At 44.3% G+C, this 19,694-nt stretch overlaps 3 protein-coding genes and 1 non-coding gene across 4 annotated transcripts; 3 read left to right on the top strand and 1 right to left on the bottom strand.

Moving 5' to 3' along the window:
• Window positions 1-2: 2 nt before the first annotated feature.
• Window positions 3-103, bottom strand: MIR5200A (microRNA MIR5200a). The gene has a single exon (NR_127134.1). It is a non-coding gene; the product is annotated as a microRNA MIR5200a (primary transcript).
• Window positions 104-2,605: 2,502 nt separating this feature from the next.
• On the top strand, window positions 2,606-3,407 carry LOC100830605 (succinate dehydrogenase assembly factor 4, mitochondrial). The gene has a single exon (XM_003564250.4). It carries the CDS (start codon window positions 2,686-2,688, stop codon window positions 3,037-3,039), a length of 354 nt encoding a protein of 117 aa, XP_003564298.1. The 5' UTR covers window positions 2,606-2,685; the 3' UTR covers window positions 3,040-3,407.
• A 987-nt stretch (window positions 3,408-4,394) lies between these two features.
• On the top strand, window positions 4,395-5,346 carry LOC100829760 (non-specific lipid-transfer protein Cw18). Its single transcript, XM_003561025.4, has 2 exons — window positions 4,395-5,036; window positions 5,112-5,346. The coding sequence occupies exons 1-2, from the start codon at window positions 4,645-4,647 to the stop codon at window positions 5,119-5,121; spliced, it is 402 nt and encodes a 133-aa protein (XP_003561073.2). The 5' UTR covers window positions 4,395-4,644; the 3' UTR covers window positions 5,122-5,346.
• Window positions 5,347-11,055: 5,709 nt separating this feature from the next.
• Window positions 11,056-18,938, top strand: LOC100830299 (long chain acyl-CoA synthetase 4). The gene is made up of 19 exons (XM_003564249.4): window positions 11,056-11,297; window positions 11,381-11,444; window positions 11,580-11,669; window positions 12,833-12,889; window positions 13,032-13,080; window positions 13,211-13,287; window positions 14,496-14,535; window positions 14,795-14,889; window positions 15,580-15,747; window positions 15,852-15,962; window positions 16,043-16,130; window positions 16,665-16,731; window positions 16,954-17,029; window positions 17,171-17,288; window positions 17,406-17,651; window positions 17,763-17,902; window positions 18,231-18,413; window positions 18,497-18,616; window positions 18,703-18,938. The coding sequence occupies exons 1-19, from the start codon at window positions 11,170-11,172 to the stop codon at window positions 18,736-18,738; spliced, it is 1,953 nt and encodes a 650-aa protein (XP_003564297.1). The 5' UTR covers window positions 11,056-11,169; the 3' UTR covers window positions 18,739-18,938.
• The last annotated feature ends 756 nt before the right edge of the window (window positions 18,939-19,694 follow it).

Here is a 19,694-nt window from a genome sequence, read left to right as displayed (position 1 = left end):
CCAATACGACCGAAGCCTTAGGGAGTATCTACACTGCTAAGCATGTCCAGAAGAAAGGAAAAGAACTTACTAGTGTAGATATTCCCTAAGGCTCTAGTGCTTTGAGGATTTTGCGTACATCTTCAACTCGAAGCAACCTGAAACTAGAATAATTTTAGGTCTATATTTGTTCCATAAAATTATGAAGAGTACTTTCGGTTTTGCTATTAAGAAGTCATCTTTTTTTTAGTTTAGTCAGAGATCAGTGGACGTGTTTGATCATCGAATCTTAACCAAGGACAACACGTTCTGATGCGGCGACTATTTTGAAGTTTTTTCCTTAAAAATCAGACGCCTAAAATATAGCCATGCTCATTTGTACTCCGTGTTTTTTATCTGGAAAAAAAATCGTTTTATATTTTTACAGGTACTTGACAGGAAAGCATCTATTGAGCTTATTGTATAGTTAAATCAACACAGAAAAGATTAATCATGGATGCAAAATAGGTCTCTTGTTCCGGCCGGCCCCGCGCGGTCGAGTCCTGCCCTGCATGGATATGTCAAAGAGAGGAAGGATCCTTTATCAGTCTCGCTCGTTTGCTCGCACGCATCCACTCACCTCTAATAGAATTTTCACTAATCTATGTACCCATTGGACGAACGTTTACCTGGCTGTGGAGGAGGCCGGCCGGGCGCGCGTATACGGGAGCCCAGCTACGTGAGAATTTTTTCTTTGTTCTACAAGGGAAGCCTGGGTGGGCGCTGGGCAGGCACTGCTCCTCCGATCTCCGGTGCTAGCGAGGGCCGGTATATATGAGCGCGGGCGGCCGTCGACAATCAGCTGTCTCTCCCACTAGCCATTATTTTTTCCTTTTTCTTTTTCTTTCTGCCTGCTGCTTGCTACTCCTTTGATATTAAATTTTTTACTCAAATTTGTTCAAATATGAATGTATCTATTATTAAAAAACATCTAGATATATACATGTAATATTTCGACAACAATTTAGATATCGAAAAGAGCAGCTTTTTACACGCACGCGCAGCCGCCGCTGGATCGACCAAGCAGGAGACACGTACGCCGATGGATCGATCGGAGGGGATAGAGTGCTGCCCTGTACTACTGCTGCTGCTGTAGTACTCCTATATACAGTACTACCAACTTGCATTGCATTTGCAGGGCTGTGTAGGTCGACGAGCTACCCAACGGATGGAGTCGAATAGCAACTTGGCCATTTTTGGCACAAGTGGCAGCTTTTGGCTTTGGGGGTCATGCAACTGGCCATCATCATCCATGGCGCTTTGTTCGATCGCCACTACGCTTCTCTGTTTTAGTTGTTTGGTGATGGGTGGGGTGGGTTGGGGGTGGGGGGGAAGGACTGGGGCAAAGATCGACCAGCACCGCCGGGCACGTGTTGCCGCCGATCGACGCTCGAAATTCAATCTCAATAATAGTCCGAATTACTTGATTTTACCGCGACTTTGCAAGACCAACTTTATTACCTAGCGAAACAGCTTACGCCGTACAGTACAATTGATTTAAAAAGAGGGATTATGTGGATCATCAAGCCAAGTCCATCGCCTCGTTTTGTTGATAGGGGATCACCACCAAAAAAATACCGTCGGTTAAGCTTTGAAAAAAGTCGGGAGTCCCATATCAAGTCTAGGACTTGAATTTGGATGGACAGTTTACATATTAAGGAACCAAACCACCTGAATTAGACTCAGTTCACTTGTCTTGCTAAAGTAAATTGGCAACACAAGTGTGATACAGCCTTAAACTATAACAGAGCCATGGATTCACGTTCCTTCGTCATTGGATGAAGACACTTGGCACAGAGATATGACATTGCAACAGAACAGATGATCACCGGTGGGTTTGGCCAAGAAGACCCGTTAGCAGTAACTTTTTAAGGGTGAGCTCAAGAGCCCATTGTAGTTGACACCATCGATTGATCTTTTGAACATTCCCATAAGATTTCAGTCGATGTTGTAAATGTCGCCACCGACGGGCTTGCTTGTCTTGGCCGTCGGTGGTAGCATCTTCATCACCGGTTTGAATGTCGGGGATGCAGCTGCAACATATGGACAATTCTTGATCCAACAATACATCCTTATGTTCATATTTGAGTGTCTCTTATCCTATTGTACGCCACTTTTATGTTGACATATTTATTGATTATTATTTAAACCGTTGAGACAACTTAGCACATAGATATGAGCCAACTTCGCACTACGAGTAGAGAGATTAACAATGACAAGTACAAAAAATTTGAATTTTGAAACGCGGACATTTCAGGTAAAAACATTGAAAGACTTCCAATCATAGCCATCCGATCTCAAATAATCGGACCAGATAAAAGATGGGATCTCTATTAGTTAAAACGATTTTAAGAAAAAACTTGAAAAGTTAAGCCATCTTTTAGAACTTATCATAAATGTTTTTGAGTGAAAGAATTTGTCACAATTAGCTCCGGCCTTTGAATCTCCGCGTTCTTCAGTGCCAGCCGGGCGGAAAAACTGTTTTTTTTAAAACAAGTTTCATTTTGGGCTGGCCCAACATGCGACTGGGTTGGGCCGATTCGGTGTGCGTACGATACGAGGCCTGACCGCTACGTGGCCACTGAGAGCACCGCAGGGCCGCACCGCCGCCGTCTCCCGCACCGCGTTTTGTTCTCGCACACGAGGCGAGCAAGGCAGAGAGAAGCCATGGCGGCCAACTACCACCACCTCCGCCGCCTCGCCTCGGCGTCCGCCCCCGCCCTCTCCCGCCTCTCCCATCCCCCTCAGCTGCTCCGAGGCCTCGCGCTCTCCAGCTCCGCCTCCTCCTCCGCGGATCAGCCGCCGGCCCCGGCGGCCGAGAAGGGGGAGACCCAGAGCGCCGTGAAGGAGGCGAACGAGGCGCAGGGCGGTGATGCTGGCGCGAAGAAGGAGGAGGAAGAGGAGGAGGATGGCGGCGGCCCGGACGTGAACAAGGCCACGGGCGAGATCGGCGGCCCGCGGGGGCCCGAGCCCACGCGGTACGGCGATTGGGAGCGCGGCGGCCGCTGCTCCGATTTCTGAGCGGTTGCTACCACCTGGCAGGGTAAACTTGCTCTTGGGTCCGTTCTGAGATGTAATCATATGCTTGTATGTTTATGTTACTATTGTGCTGGAGAATAAATCTGGTTGCTATGCTGAACATGATTCTCAAGTTTGCGGGTATCATAGCCAAATGCATGCGTCTTAGCATGTCAATCTTAGAGGTTTATTATGTAGAACGAATGTTCAGATGAATGATAGTTTGGGAGATGTTTATTCGAGGATTTTCTTAATTTCATCAGCAATGAAAAGAAATAACGTGACTGATTCAGAGCATGTCACCTAACCAGTTGTTGTAATTCGACTTTATATCGTTCTAGATCGATTTTGCCTCTTGATCAGGCAGGGAAGGACATGGTCACCTGTAACATGAATTTGGGTTACTGATAGTTGTGTCTTGAACGGGATAGGTACCGAAGGGTGAAGATTGTAAGTACTCCAAGATCAGCACATGTATGATGATGGCATTATGTTGTTCAGAGTATGGGATCTATCATCAGTTTCAGATTGCTGCTGCAGTGTGATGCTTTTTTTAGCCTGATGGCGCTCTCTGAGTCTCTCTGTATATGATTGATGTGCCTGAAAGGCTGAAACTTCAGTAACCTGAATCTTCAGTTGACAGTAGCAATCTTCTTTTAGAACAAGGTTGGGCAGGCCACCTGATGATGAACCGGGGTTAGTTTGGTGATCACTGTATTCTGCCTTGTTGAAAAGGTTTATAAAATTGCATGGTCATGCTTTCCTGTTAGTGATTTGGGCAACTCGGTTTCCCTCATTTATGCTTTCCCTGAGCAGACGATGTGAAATTTGCAAACTGTGGTACGTATCGGTTCAAACTTGCTTCTATTATTAGGTTCACTGGTTTATTTGAGTTGATTTTGAATAGGTATGGATTACATCCTGCTCGGCTTTCATGGTACTCCCTCCGATCCTGAACTAAAAGCACGACGAGAATTTGAGTCTAAGATCCCGATCAAAAAGAAAAGCTCAAGTCTAAGATAGCAAAACAAAATAATAGTCGATAATCAATATGATTTGGTTCCAGGACTAGGCTCGATTTAGTGATGTGCTGCAACCTGCAACAGTGCGGGACGGGCCGGCCTGATAGGCCCTCTATGGTCTAGTACTGGATAGTCAGAGTTGTGCCAGTCGGTAGCCCAACAGCTACTACCGTGCCAATGTTGAAGGAATAAAAACTTCTCCTTCTTTTTCTCTCCCCAAAACAAAAAAACGGCCGTGTTTTATTTTCGCATTTACGACCTCCCGCGTAAAACCGAAGTCTTTAAGGAAGGAAACGGTACACCGTAACCCCAAAGCAGAAGATCTCGCAATTGATCACTGCTTTCCAAAAATAAAAATAAAAAAATCACTCGATAACCAATCCGATCGTCGATGATAATCTGATATATCCTGCACCTCCATGCATCCCGCAGAGAATTAACGAAGCGTTTCCATCTCCGCGCGCGCGCATGCCAGCCGTCAGTCCTATATAACCCCCAAATTAAGCACGTCCTGAGCCGCTGGCCGGTGCACGTCGCGCGCATCCCATTACAGGTGCAGGAACAACCACCAATCGCAGCCAACGCCATGACGCCGACAGCCCGCGGCCGCCAATCAACGGCCACGATCTTCTTCTCCCTCGCCGCCGCCGCCGCCGTCTTCTCGGTCTTGTTGGGCGGCGCGGAGGCGGGGCACGACCCGAGCGACTGCAGCGTGGCGCAGACGGCGTTCGCCGAGTGCATCTCGTACGTGGGCGGGCTGGAGGACGAGCTGCCGCCCAACTGCTGCCGGGCGCTCGCCGACATCGCCGGCCTGGCGCGCACGGCCCGCCAGCGCCGCGCCGTCTGCGGGTGCCTGCTCTCCGAGATGCTCGTCGCCGGGGAGCTCGACGCCGGCCGCGCCGAGGGGCTCCCCGCCGCCTGTGGCCAGCAGGGCGCGCGCCCCTTCATCCCCACCGGCCCCGGCTTCGACTGCTCTCGGTACGTTATCTAGGAGTACAACATATGTGTATATATACAGGAGAACTGAGTAGAATTATGTTCATGTCTTTGCAGGATTCACTGAGCAGATCCATGGACAGATCGACCGGTCCGGCCGTTTCACGTACGTGCTGCCGTGTCGAATAAGAACTTGACAAGACGCGCAAAGCTTTTAACTCGGCACATATTTTTCTTCTTCTTTTCTCTTGGGAGGAGCTGCCAGGACTAATATTGCTATCCCTATCTTGTTTCGTTATTTTATTTTTGGAAATAAATAAAGATCAGTTCACAAGCTTTATATGCTGCCATAGATATGTTGCTTCCTCTCGAACACATTCCAAAGTACTCCGTATTGTTTTGCTTTTGCACACGCATTCCAAAATGTTGTTAAGATGTTGGAAATGTTTAGGCCGACACGCCGTTCCAAAATATTGTTATGATGTCGTTTTCCGTTTTGGCTAGTTGATGCCAACTTAACCACGAAGTTTTTGCTTTAGTGGAGGAGACTTCCAAGGGACATGACTAAAGCGTGACCAGTGACAACATCTGCTGCATCCGGTGCAACCCATGCTGGGAAACTAACGACCAACTAAAGTCGTCAGGAGGCCACGGGAATCTACTTGACAGACGAATTGGAGGGGAATGGGAGCAAAGAAGACCATCTCGACCACGAAGCGCTGTCATTCACCGAGCTTTGCCTCCAATAGAACCACACAGTCTTGCACACGTCTCCCAACAGTATGAAGCACGTCGGGAAGACATAATCCATCCTGCCGCCACCATTGTCTCGCCTTCACCGATCCTCGACAGTCGAAGATCTTTCAAGGCATGTACATGAGAAAAACTATAACCCCGACCGGTATACGAAGGACTTCTTACATACCACCATCCACCGGCGTAGCTAGGGGCGGAGGACAAGGCCGACAATCTACCTGCGAAGAATGGGCAACCGTAGATACACTTATTTGATATTTTAGATATGAATGTATTTTTCTGTAATCATGGAACATTCCGTTTTGCTATACATTAGTTGTCTGATTTTAGTTACAAATCAGTCGACTTGTTTGCCCGTTGGACCTTAATCAAACAACTGCACTTAAGAGAGGTGGAGTGAAGATTACATATAGATCTTAATCCAACAGCTATCATGGCTCAACTTAGATTTAACTCTTTTGCTTAAAATTCAGACCAACCGAAAAATAACCACGCCCTAGAACATTTTATAAAAAAGAACAGGGCAAACAAGCAAGAGGTGTGGAGGAAGGGATGGTCGAGCTTAATCGTTTTCTCGTACATTCTCACTATCTGCCGCCTGGAAACAAATTTCGCATCAAAATGATTCAGTTTCAAGCTACCGGTAGACGTGATCTCACTATCTTGGCGTTTCCAAACCGAACATTCCTTCTAACTAAATACCGTATATATCCTCCCCATCGACACGTACCATCTGACCAATCCCCATCAATTGAATCCAGCCCCTAGCAACGGTGCACTGCACTGCAGCAACGACGTCGTCCAGTCCACCCACCGGTGGCACCATGACGAATTGACGACGCATCGATCTGCTTTTTTTTTAGAGGGGGTTTCAAACGCCATCAAAGGGCATATATGGCTCCGCCGACGGAGGCCCTGTCCAGGCCTACTTTTAATTTTAGCAGGCCTTAGTTACAGTAGGATGCATGCCCAGGCGCTGTGGGCCGAGGCAAATCTAGGCTTTCTGAAAGCCCCAAATGGGCGCATCCTAGGCTTCCCGTGCTAACCCTGTCCCGGCCCAGTGGTTTCTCTCGTTGAATTTACATACTCTCTCTCGAAAAAAAAAAACAAATTACATGCCCCGTATTTTGGCACCGCTTGCTTGCTGGACAAGATGCCAGCGAAAGTCTCCTCGTGTAATTAGACTTTTCTTCGGCACACGCAGGGTATTTAGTTGCGTGGAAATCAATTAACTTCTCACCAAACAAGCCCACACCTTCCGTAAAATACGAAGATATACGTCGCAAAAAAAAACCCCGAAGATATCGACCAGCTGGTCATGTACATTTTCCTTCTTTCTTTTGCGACCCATGTGCTTATTAGGATATTGCATGGCATCCCTTCATCCAACCGCAACATAGCAGGCTAGTGGCATTTCTTGAGAAAAAAAAAGATCGGAACAGATTCTTGATTTGTTTATGAGATATGGTTATCATAGCCTAGAGATATGCCAAGCGATATGTCAATTTGTGAAGATACCGAGCACGGATTGGTGTTTTTCGCTTGTACGGAATTTTAACACGGAGTATAAATTTTCTTGAACTTAAACGTGCTGCGAGCTTTGCTTATGCTTTTTGAAGAGGCCTTAATTATGCCACACTTCTTAATATTTAGGGGGTCTTTTGTTCACAATTTTCTTTTAACCCGCAGTCTGATTTTGTAGTTTAATACCTTGGGATCTTGATCCAATGGCTATGGTCACTAAAACCTTCTACCTTGCCTTGGTGTTGCCTCCGTGTCGATGCTGGCTCTGACTTGCACCAAGCCTCACTTGTGCCTCCAACTCGGCATGTTTGACACGGAGAAGGAGGGAGAGAGAAGGAAACAGAAAAAGATCAAACAAGTTTTCAAATAAAAGATTGCTAGATGGATGTACGCTACTGCACACCTTCTTCCTTTTTTTCTTGAGAAATTGAGATGGACACTGTCCTCTCGTTTTTTCCGGTTTTGCTAAGGCTGAGATTCTTTTTAAAGAAATTCAGCAGCGCTACTATTTATCAATGCAGATAGGAAAAGGTTATGTATGACTAAATTTGTAACTTGATAATCTACCTATAATAATAATATAATATAATAATATAATATTATTAATATTAATATTAATAATAATCTATCTATCTATCTCTAATAATAAAAGCAGGAAGGTTTCCTTCGTCGTCGTCCGCTGTGCATCAATTTCCATGCATGTTCTGATTTTCTGTGTCTCCTTACACTCCATCGAACCTTCATTTTCATATTCCCACAGCGCTGCCTTCCCGGGCCGCCAATGCCGACTCATCTACCCGCGCAACACCTCCTTGTGGTGACCGCTCTCGATACGTGTCGGCGCCGGATTAGATTATCGTGCAAGAGACGAGCAAATGGATCCAGGGTTGATCGGCGCTATACACCGCTGCACGGTTCCTCGTGCACTGCGCCACCGCGTGCTTTGACGCCAGCCACGGCCGGCGGGCGGCGTGGACTGGGTGCCATGTCTGTGGCCGCGGCTGCTAGCATCGGCCCCGAGATCATTTTGATTGAATATCCAATTATATTGTTATGTTTTGTATAAACATGAATTTTCACGTGCACATGTTTAAGAGGCCATGGTAACGCACGGACACTGTACTATATTAGCCCTTCGGTTTTTACTAAATTAACCCGCAATCCAAGTTGCGGACGGAATTGGGTTTGTTTGCAAAAACTGGATTTTTCTGCAATTTTCCATCTCCTTCCCCAAATCTTTCCCGAGCTACATCTCGCCCTGCCTCCCACTGGGTTACCGGCCGCTACGGTCCTGCCGTGCCCTCGCCGCCGCAGCAGCAGCAGCAGCCAGCGGCAGACTAACCGGGCGCTGCCCCGCCCTTGCCGTGACCCAGCGCCGCCGTCTCCTTAGAGTTGGTGATGATGGTACGGACGCCGTGACGGTCGCCGTACCTCGTCCTTATGCCACACGGCTTCGAAAGAATCCGCTCGAGAAAAAGAATCCGCTCGAGAAAAGAACCCCCCCGCACGATCGCCCCATATAGTTATCCCGCAAGAAAGCACCGACTCGAAAAGGCAGCCCACCGAGGGCATCGTCCGCCCGCGCTGCTGCCGCGCTCTAGGGCGGGGTCGCCCTTAAAAAGCAGCCCACAGAGAGGCGGCGAACATCAGATCTGCACGAGGGAATCGGGGTCGGGGATGGCTTCTCGACAGCAAGGGAGGCGGTGCCGGTGTTACTCGCGGTCTGCTGTGCTGCGGCGGCACCGGACCAGTTGACGCAGAGGAAGCAGCCTCGAGCGGGAGGAAGAAAAGGAGGAAGGCGAAGCAGCCTCGACGCAGAATTGGATCCGTGCTGGGAGGCCATGGCGTGTTGTGTGTGTCCTCTATGGGAGAGAAAGAAGCGCCGCCGCTGGGGAGAGATGAAGGAGAAGGGTCGTGGCTGGAGGATGGAATCGGGGACACGATGGAATCGGGATGCGGACTGACGGAGATTTTTTTTTTAGCCTATGGACAGACGGAGAGTAGGGGTCAGGAGTTGGGATGGGCTGGCCAGGCGTTGGGCCTTTTGTTTGTTGATGAAACTTCAAGGCAAACCATTTATATGTCAGTAAAGGTAAGGTACATGCGTTGTCCTCTTGCTTTTTCTCCGCATATATAGTTTCTGTTGCTGAACTCATAGTAGAGCTAAAATTGTATTTTAGGGCCTGTCAACTCTGCAAAGGATGTGGGGTCTTTTGTGTCAATTCACTTACAGTAATAGATCATGCTAAAAAAACTTACAGTAATCCCTGCGACCATTATTACTTGTTCCGGATTTAGTACAATAATCAGTGACAAGTAATTCTGCTTGAAGGAAGTAATAGATTTCTAAATAAGCTGGAAAACGTCCGAGATGATAGTTGATCGGAGCTATAGCAGTGCTATGTGGAAGAAAGTATGAGAGGAAAGAAAAACCTGAATTGTCGTGGCAACGTTCTTCCCATACAAATGTTTGTCTCACCGTAGCAACGCACGGGCCAGTTTGCTAGCCTATTATTATAATAATAAAGGAAGGAGTGCTTCCTTGGTCGTCATCCGTCAGACAATTTTGCGTTTTAGCCCTTATGTTTATCAATAATCAACCCACAATCCACGTTACAGACGGATTTTGCCCTGCCTCCACTGCTCCTCCCACGGCCGCCGGCTCCCTCCTATCTCCCCCTCACCCTCCTCCTGCCTTCCTCCCCGCCGCGCCCCCTACTGCCTCTGTTGCTGCCAAATCTCCTCCTCCGCTCGCTGTGCTGGCTCCTCTTCCTCTACTACCGTCCGCCGACCGCCACCACGGTTCCGAGCCTCACCTCTATTCCGGCACCGACGGCGGCTGCCCGCCATGGCGCCATGGACAACTTTTCCCCGCGACCATCCAGGCCCACCTGGACCCTCGTAGACCCCGTTCTAGCCGGAATCGAGGCTTGCAACGCTCCACCCAGACCCCATGGGCTCCCACACGGACACGGCAGCGATGCACGGGCGGGGCACACACGGGCGCGAGAGGCTGCAGCAGCGGCACGCGCGGTCAGGGGCAGATCGGGGGAGAGCGGCGGCGGCGCGCACGGGAGGCGAGTCGCGCGAGCGGCGGTAGCTCCGAGAAAGCGACGACGGCGCGGGTGGGCAGAGGCGCGCATGGACGGCTGCGGCTCGGTGTGAGCGGCGAGCCGGCGACTCCTCGCTAGGAATGGGACGGGCGGAGAAAGAATCGGCACAAGAAAAATGGTGGGATAGGTCGTGGCAACGCACGGACATCGTACTAGTAAGAAATGTAAAGAACGCAAGCCTTTCCAAGTACCAATTCAAAGGTGTCAGAGATTTACTTATGTCTAAGTCACAACCTGAGACATCCGATCGATGTATCTGCCTTGAGATTTGGGTGGGCCGGGTGGGGAGAATCAGGATATATAGGCATGGTACGTAAGACGTCTAGCATCATTGACTTTGGATTAAAAATCATCTCTGCCAACCTAAATGTAAATTATAGCACAGCCTGTTTTACTTTAGAAGAATTCATTAAAGCTAACGTTTTTGTCATTTCTCATATGACTGAGATATTACTGTTTCTAAGTTACATTACATATAAGAACCACCGGATTTAAACATGAGATTCATTTAACTGCAGAAGGAGAGACTAGAAAATCTCGATCGGACATCTATCAATGTCTCGATTAAAAGATAACTTTTGTCAATAGCGTCCAAATTTAAAGGAACTCCTTGAACAAGTCACCACGTCTGCCAACGACTCCTATATAATGTTCCAATCTCTCTCTCTCAGCTGCTACCAACGTATAGCAGATAGTCAGCTATATACGACCTGATCTCGTCGTATCTCTACTATTCGCCCTCCCTGATCTCGTCGTCGTCGTGAGAGCGAGAGAGATATTCGATGAAGTTCCTGGTGGAGTCGGAAGCGGCGACGGCGAATGCCGGCCCGGCGTACCGGAACGTGCTGGCCAAGGACGCCGGCCTCCTCCAGGCCCCGCCCGGCATCCACTGCTGCTGGGATCTATTCCGGTGAGCAGAAAAAACTATATACCGGCAACCATGGATTTATGAACTTACCGATAAGCTGCAGTTAATCAATCTCTATCTTGCAGCGCTTCGGTGGACAAGTACCCCGAAAATCCGATGCTCGGTCGCCGGGCAGTTATCGACGGCAAGGTAAATTACTAGATATAGTTAACTATAGCTAGCTCATATAGTACTCTTTCTCTCATCCCCTTCGATCGATTAGAGAAGCAAAAGTTGTTGATTTCGCATCTTGTTGTTCTTGCCGTTTCTCCGCGATTGATGCAGGCAGGTGACTATGCTTGGATGACCTACAAGGAAGTCTACGAGCTCGTGATGAAACTCGCCGCCTCCATGAGCAAATCCGGCGTCAAACAGGTGCCTATAATAACCTTGCTTAATTAACCGTGATCAGGATGTAACCAAGATTAGTTACCTCCAATACTAATTAAGCTAGAATCTGGGATAATTAGGTTGATCGATCGATAGTCAAGGGTCAACTCATCATGTGCATGCATATATATCTCCATAGATCAGGGTGATGGAGTATATAGTACTACTTCATGCATCCAACATGGGCAAAGAAAATTGCAAGTGTACTCATTAACGTAACTCATATTCGTTCGAAGTTAAATTATTAGCAATTAATATGGTATAACATGATCATGTATGTATATGTACATTTCGCATATCTTGCTCATATTTAATTGGTCAATTAGCTGCAAGGCTGGATGCATGGTCTAATTCATAGCTGCGAAATGACAACCCAAAGCTGAGATAGCTAGGTAGCTCGCCATGGAAACTGGATACAAATAGTTACTTAGCTGTCGTTTTAAATGGAAAAAAATTCATACATATAGGAAACTCTGAAGTATTATTGGACCGCTCTAGCTTGAAGTTGAAGCAAGGTTTTATTTGTTTAACACATATAGGTGGGCACGCAGCCAAACTGCAGTCACGACCACCTTATGTTCCGCTTCTATGCAAATAGAAGCTTGCTACTTCTTCCAATCCATAATAAGTGTCGCTGATTTATGATAATTTTTTGTACCGAGTTTTAAAAAAATTGTTCAAAATTTCACTTAAGTTTTGAAGGTACTTTGGGCCCTACTTGATTAATTTGCTTCAGCAAAAAATTAATTAGCAGACTTATCCCTTAAAGTTAGGATTAAATTATAATCAGATGTAAAATATACACTATCGCATGAATATTGCTTGTCTGGACTCAAAGAAAGTCCACCCTTGAAGTTTTCCTTGTTCAAGTAGCCAATTCTTTATCAGAGAACCTCGCGAAGATCTGACCAGCCACCAGCCCATACCCTGCAGGAGTTGACCAGTCAGCGCCTTGTAGATGCTGAATCTTCCGTTCCAACCCAACCCCAATGAAAACTAATATGTGGTCAAGAAAGAAAAAACCTATTCTCATTTGTTTGAAAAGTACTAGCTCCACATCCTTTAATTAACTCCTTTTAAAACGATAATTTTCTCTCGTATTGAGTATTTGAAGAAACAACCTGTGATCAATCATCTACCTTTTGCAGGGTGAACGTGGTGGTATCTACGGAGCAAATTGTCCGGAATGGATCATCAGCATGGAGGTGATTAAACCATATCTATACAGAATCTACTTATCTCCACAAATAATCGAAAATAAACAAATAAACGCAGCACAGTCTTTTCAAATTAATGCATAATTTGGCCTTGCAACGATGTATAATTAATTCGACTACCCGTATGCAGGCCTGCAATGCCCTTGGAGTTTGCTGCGTGCCACTCTACGATTCTCTTGGTACATATGTTTTTTTAGTACTCCTAACTGCTGGAAGAATTAAAGAAATTAACATGAGTGCTAATCTGCACCTTCACTTGCAAGCTAGCTGCTAGTTTTTGCTAACGACTGTACTTGCCCTTTTGTCCAGGTGCTAATGCAGTGGAGTTTATCACATGCCATGCCGAAGTACAGATTGCGTTTGTGGAAGAGAGGAAGATTGGAGAGGTAATGACCAACACATGACTCCATCTTAAACAAATCATGACTCCATTTGATAATACATTTTTAGGGCAATAATGCATATTTTGTTGTCCAATCACCAAGAAGCGACATACATTTGTATTTTTTAGCCTTTTTATGTTAAATAAACAAACTCGTTACTTGATGGGATAAGATAGATATTTTGGTCATCGCTTAGTTTTTTTTAAAAAGGTTCAAGTGTTTCAACTTTAATATTCCCTCCGTCCTAAAATAAGTGACGTGGATTTGTAGAAGAGTCCGTACAAATTCAAATTAGTTATTTTGGGACTGAGAGAGTAATTTTTTAGGGTTCAAACTTTGATACCTATGGCCCAGGCTAATTTATTCATATCGAGGCTTAGTTTTCTGTTTGAGTGATTTTGAGGCTTTTTTTAGAATCATTTTGAGGCTAAATTGGGTGGAACAGAAAGGGGATTATTTGGGCTGGGCCTTCTTTTTGAGCGTAAGCTAGTTAGGCCGCTTAATCAAGCTTGTCTTGCTTCTTCAGTCCAACAAAGCTTTTCCGGCCATCGCATTCTCAAAAAAAAAAGGAAGCTGTTCCGGCCATCTTAGCTTCGGCCTTATATGGGCTCGGCCCAATAAGATCGACCCTTTCGGCCTCACACTCGACCGGCGGCGAACACCGGTGGCATCTCCGGCGCACGCGCGACGCCGTCTCCCCGCCCAACCCTTCCCCGGCGATTTGCCGCTAGCTCTTCTCACCCCCCGACCCCCGCCGCTGCAATGGTTTCGGCGCGGTCTATTCCGAGAGAAAGGGGAGTGCGATGGACTCGCTGCAGGCGATGCCCGTGTGCTCCCCCACCATGGCGCTGCAGGTTATTAGCTTCACATATTCGTTTTTGTGGGGATAGAGGTTCGTTCACCGCTGCTTTTCGCAACTGATTGAGATGGCTGGTCGGTTCTAGGTTCGCGTAGATCTTATTATCAAATATTGGGATGGCTAGTTCTCTGATTCATCAGCAGCGAGCCGCTGAGAGGTCCTGGCAGTCCAATAGACCAATAGGGCCAGATGCAAAACAACAAAACATGATCTCAGGAGGGAGGAAATTTGTTGGGAGGAAGAGATGTGCGTGTAGTGCTAGTGCTGTAAATTTCTTCTGGAATATTGCATATACTATTTGCTTTGGATTTCATTTTCCCCTATTTGCTAATGCTTTCAATTATTATGGCAGCTCTTGAAAACATGTCATGCCACTTCGAAGTATTTGAAAAGTAAGTTCTACCGATCTATGCATAGTATGGATCCTTTTCTTCTACTCCCTCCGTTCCATAATTCTTGTCTCAAATTAGCCCCAAAATGGATGTATCTATTCCTAAAAAGCGTCTAGATAGATGTAATATTTCGATAAGAACTATGGAACGGAGGGAGTAGAATAGAGGACTAGTATGGATAACTTTCAAAAAAATGTATGGATCATTTAGATGGCTCATCATTGTGGAATTTATATTTATTTTGTTATCTCATTTGCAGCGATCGTCAGCTTCGGTGGAGTCACAAATGACCAAAAAGAGGAAGCTAAAAACCATGGGCTCTCCATTTTCTCATGGGAGGAATTCCTGATCTTGGTAAGCTTTGGTTTTCAGCTAGCTACTTTCTACTCTACTTTCTGGTGGAAGTTTATGGAAAGAGGTGCTTCATGAGAAGCTTCCTCTAACAAATATATTCAACGTTATTTTTAGTTTTACAGAATGGTAAAAGTACTGTGTTCTTTTGTCTCACTTGATATTGCGCTTGTTGTTAGTTTCTAATATACTACTCCCTCCGTTCCATAATTCTTGTCGTCATTTTAGTTTAGATTTGAACTAAAACCACAACAAGAATTATGAAACGGAGGGAGTACATGTAGAAGGAATAATGGTATTGGTCCATGGTTCACTGATTTTTGTATGAAATACAGTATGCCTTATGTTTATGTAATTATATGTGTATAAAATACACTATTCTTTTCTAGACCTGGATCTGTCTAGTAGATTGTTAATATTCCCTGCAAAGGTCTGACGGCTATGTCATGTTACATATAACACATTAGTTATTTATATGATCCATGAATGTTATAATAGCATGTTGTAGAACGAAGAATGGAAATTTTGTTAATGCTCTTATCCTTTTACTGACATAGTTCAAGACTATGTAGTTAAGAGCACTAAGCAGTTGAAGTTCATTCCATTCATAATGTACAGCCTCTGAGTTGTGTGGCAGGCAATTGAATTATTGTGCATTTACACATAAACTGCTGTGTCTTACATTTTTTGTAGGGTGGAGACCATCATGTTGATCTTCCTGAGAAAACAAAATCCGACATCTGTACAATAATGTACACGAGTGGAACAACAGGAGACCCTAAAGGTGTTATGATATCAAATGAAAGTCTTCTTGTTAACCTGGCTGGTGCTGATTCTGTAATCCAATCTATTGGTGAATCTGTAAGTATAGATTCTCTATATATTATGAAAGGAAATAATCATTGTTATATGCTTCAATGAATCATACAAGTCATGTTTGTTTGCTCTCCACTTTGTTGTTGCAGTTTGATCAAGATGATGTCTATATGTCATATCTTCCACTAGCCCATGTCTTCGATAGAATGTTTGAGGAAGTGTTCATTTCTCATGGATCGAAAATTGGATTTTGGCGTGGGGTATGCTTTGTGAATTCTCCTTATTTACCTTTAAGTGGTCAACAGGCGCTTACTAAAATTAATGTGTCATGCATCTGTAGGATGTTAAGTTGTTAGTTGACGACATTGCAGCACTAAGACCAACGGTATTTTGTGCTGTTCCACGTGTACTCGACAGAATATATTCAGGTAAACTCCAGATGTTAATTGTTAACATAATTGGATAGTTACGTACCATCAGTTGTTTTGTCATTTAGCTTAACAATTTATGTGTTTATTGCATATCTTGTTAAGAAAGTATATTTGATTAAGTTTCTCTAAAGTATGGTATTCTTCTACTGATGATGTGAACATGATGTAGATATTATACTTTTATGTTAGTTTGATTAGAACAACAATCATAGGTTAGATATGAAACCCAAACAGAAACTAAAGAAAACATCCATAAAATTGTGTATGCGGTGAACTCATCACAATCATAGGTTTGACAAAAAGAAATTACATTGTCAATGACTTCGCTTTCAGTGAAGCCAGTTGAGGATACCATACTATAAAATTGGATGGCTGCTGCAGAGGTCCTTTTTATAGTAAAAGTTCAATAGGTGTACACTGTACACAAGGAATCAAACATAAACGTATAAATTTGTGGTTGATCTACTTGCTATTGAACTTCATAGAGATGGAGGCATGTAATGAATAGCTTCAATGCATTTTTTTATGTAGGTCTTACAGCCAAGATTTCTGCTGGTGGTTTTCTGAAGAAAACGTTATTCAATCTTGCATACAAGCTGTAAGTTTGCACATGATTAATTTTTTTAAGAAAATGATTGCACATGATTAACAGCGAGATTTGTTCGGAGGGTTACACAAATCTTGATTTGTATGGCTGCATGTTTTATTCTTATGTTGTTCTTATGTCCTTTCATATTCTGGTTCATTGCTTTCCCTTCATTTTGTAGTATTCATGATTTGTGATAGAATTTCTGAGTTGATAGTTATTACCAAATCTCAGGAAACTAGACAGCATGAGGAAAGGATTTAAACATGAGAAGGCATCTCCATTCTTTGACAAATTAGTTTTCAGCAAGGTATAATTAGATACTCAAGAGCAAGCTTATATGTTCTAAGATAGAAAAGAAAATTTCAGTGCAACTTCATGTGTATTTATTTTCCTAACATGTCATCAATTTTTTTGTCCTAACATAGTGCTTAAATGGTTTATCTTTAAGGTGAAAGAAAGACTGGGTGGCAGGTTACGTGTTATCATGTCTGGTGGGGCTCCTCTTGCTGTAGCGGTGGAAGAATTTTTAAGGGTTGTGACATGTGCACATGTTGTTCAAGGCTATGGTATGCATCTTTGATGTTTATGTTCCTTTACCAAATATACACAATCCCTTCATGCAAATTGCACATATTATTGGTTGACACACGCAGTTTTAATATGACTTTGCAAATTCATTTTAGGACTCACGGAAACTTGTGCGGGATCTTTTGTTGCAATACCAAATGATTTCTCCATGCTTGGGACTGTTGGCCCACCAGTTCCACATGTGGACGTCCGCCTTGAGTCAGTTTCAGAAATGGGTTATGATGCTTTGTCAAGCATTCCTCGTGGGGAGGTATGCGTAAAGGGAAGTGTTCTATTCTCTGGATACTACAAAAGAGAGGATCTAACTCAGGAAGTCATGATTGATGGATGGTTTCACACAGGTTAGCTATATCCCTAACTTCAACAGGAAGTATCAATTCACGTTCTTACATAGCTGGAGATCACAATTTGCTATATTTTAGATGATGACTGTAAGTCAAATAATAATGCAGGGGATGTTGGTGAGTGGCAATCAAATGGATCCTTGAAAATCATTGACCGAAAGAAAAATATATTCAAGCTTTCACAGGGAGAATATGTTGCAGTGGAAAATCTAGAGAACGTGTACGGTGTACTTCAAGAGGTTGATTCGGTAAATACTAAATACCTACTCACTATTGACTTGGCAAGTAGTGCGGACTTTAATTGAATATTGAAGGACAATTAGTGCATCTTGTTATGGGTATACAACTCAAATCTGCATAAATCTTATACGTGGGAATGAAAATACTTGCTTACCCTCAAAGTTATATTGTGTTTGTTTTCCTCTATTCTCCTTTTGCTTCCTATCATTTGAGAACAATGCAGTACACATCTGTTAATATGGCATACATGCAAGACATGAATAATCTCCTGCTCTTTTTTTTTTTTTTGTATTCGCCATTTGTTTCAGTTATCATGTTTCTGCTGATCAATTTCAGATATGGGTATATGGGAACAGTTTTGAATCTTATCTTGTTGCTATTATAAACCCGAACCAACAAGCGCTTGAACAATGGGCTGAACACAACGGTATTGCTGGAAGTTTGGCTGAGTTATGCGAGAACTCGAGAACTAAGGAGCATTTTCTTGCAGAACTCGCAAAGATTGCAAAGGAAAGGAAGGTAAAGTGCCCATCTTAGTGAAATACTTCAACATTTCATTTGGGTTAGTATTTACAATTCTCCCATTTCTTTTTCCCTGCCAGCTGAAAGGCTTTGAGTTCATAAGAGCTATTCATCTTGACCCGTTACCATTTGATATGGAGCGTAACCTTATCACCCCGACATACAAGAAGAAACGACCACAAATGCTCAAGTACTACCAGGTTAGATGCCATATCAAACGCTCTCCCCAATTTGGGCTAATCTCCATCAGTTGGCTAAATGATATACTGTTTCTTCCAATATTCAGGGAGCCATCGACGCACTCTACAAGAGCACAAAGTAAGAGAGCGACCATTTCCAGTGTTTGGTAGTTCCATGGAATCTCGTTGTACGTGTACATAAATCAATATAAAACTCGTTGACGATTGCTTTAGATATTTTTTACACGACTTATTCCCTGTGAATCTTATTCGAGACCACGTATGTATTCCTGCTTTGGTTAAATGGCAAACTGTTCCTTGTGCGGCCGTGCTTCTTTTCTTCGGTCAGCACTGGTCCTTACACCTGCGTCACTTTCTCTCTTTGCTCTCTACGAGGGGAACAGGCTTGAAGATTCTTGGTCAGTCCTTCCAATCTTCTCTACTCTCTACCAATACATTATTCATTAATTGTGCTTCTCTGGACCCGTAAAATTGGAGGCAGGGCTGAATCAATGGTCAGCAGTCAACACTGCCCTAGTTTTGAACGTTCTTGGTTCCACTGAACTTTCTGAAAAGCAGTCAATGCTGAAGTGAATGCCAACACGAAAGAAGTATCAGCCGAGTGGCAGAGAACATGTCCTTGTCACAATCGGGTTTCTGAGAATTTGCATATTTTGCTACCGAAATATTCCATTGCACCATCGTTGAGCAATCACTTGGAACTTACTAGACCGTCACACCTCATTTTGTCTATTACTCCATTGCGCTTCAGGTGAACATGACCTTACTTTAGAAAATAGTGGGAAGCTTCTCTCGTTTTCGTTTGCGATGACAAATTCAAAAGGTTCCTCTCTGTCCTTTGCGTCAAAAGTATTTCTAACCATGCTCTGAGATTTAAAAGAGTACCACCGTGAATCTGGTCGAACCAAAATATACAAACTGAGATTCAGATAAGGATTTCTACTCCAGTGCAATCTGTTGAATTATCCTAAAATCCTGTTCAGCCTGTCCATCTTGCCCAACAGAGTTTTAATTAATCGTGTAAAATTGTATCGGTTTTGTTATATCTAAGTTGTCTGATTTTTAATTAGAAATAAGT

This window comes from Brachypodium distachyon, chromosome 1 (genome assembly GCF_000005505.3).
Source record: "Brachypodium distachyon strain Bd21 chromosome 1, Brachypodium_distachyon_v3.0, whole genome shotgun sequence".
NCBI classification, from domain to species: Eukaryota; Viridiplantae; Streptophyta; class Magnoliopsida; order Poales; family Poaceae; genus Brachypodium; species Brachypodium distachyon.
This window is presented reverse-complemented; position numbering and strand designations above follow the sequence as displayed.

Bases quoted from the DNA above. Each gene is read 5' to 3' on its own strand.
- LOC100830605 (XM_003564250.4), top strand. From the start codon at position 2,686: ATGGCGGCCAACTACCACCACCTCCGCCGCCTCGCCTCGGCGTCCGCC.
- LOC100829760 (XM_003561025.4), top strand. From the start codon at position 4,645: ATGACGCCGACAGCCCGCGGCCGCCAATCAACGGCCACGATCTTCTTC.
- LOC100830299 (XM_003564249.4), top strand. From the start codon at position 11,170: ATGAAGTTCCTGGTGGAGTCGGAAGCGGCGACGGCGAATGCCGGCCCG. The intron at 13,081-13,210 runs GTACATATGTTT...CCTTTTGTCCAG, and splicing joins GCCACTCTACGATTCTCTTG to GTGCTAATGCAGTGGAGTTT. The intron at 18,617-18,702 runs GTTAGATGCCAT...TCCAATATTCAG, and splicing joins AAATGCTCAAGTACTACCAG to GGAGCCATCGACGCACTCTA.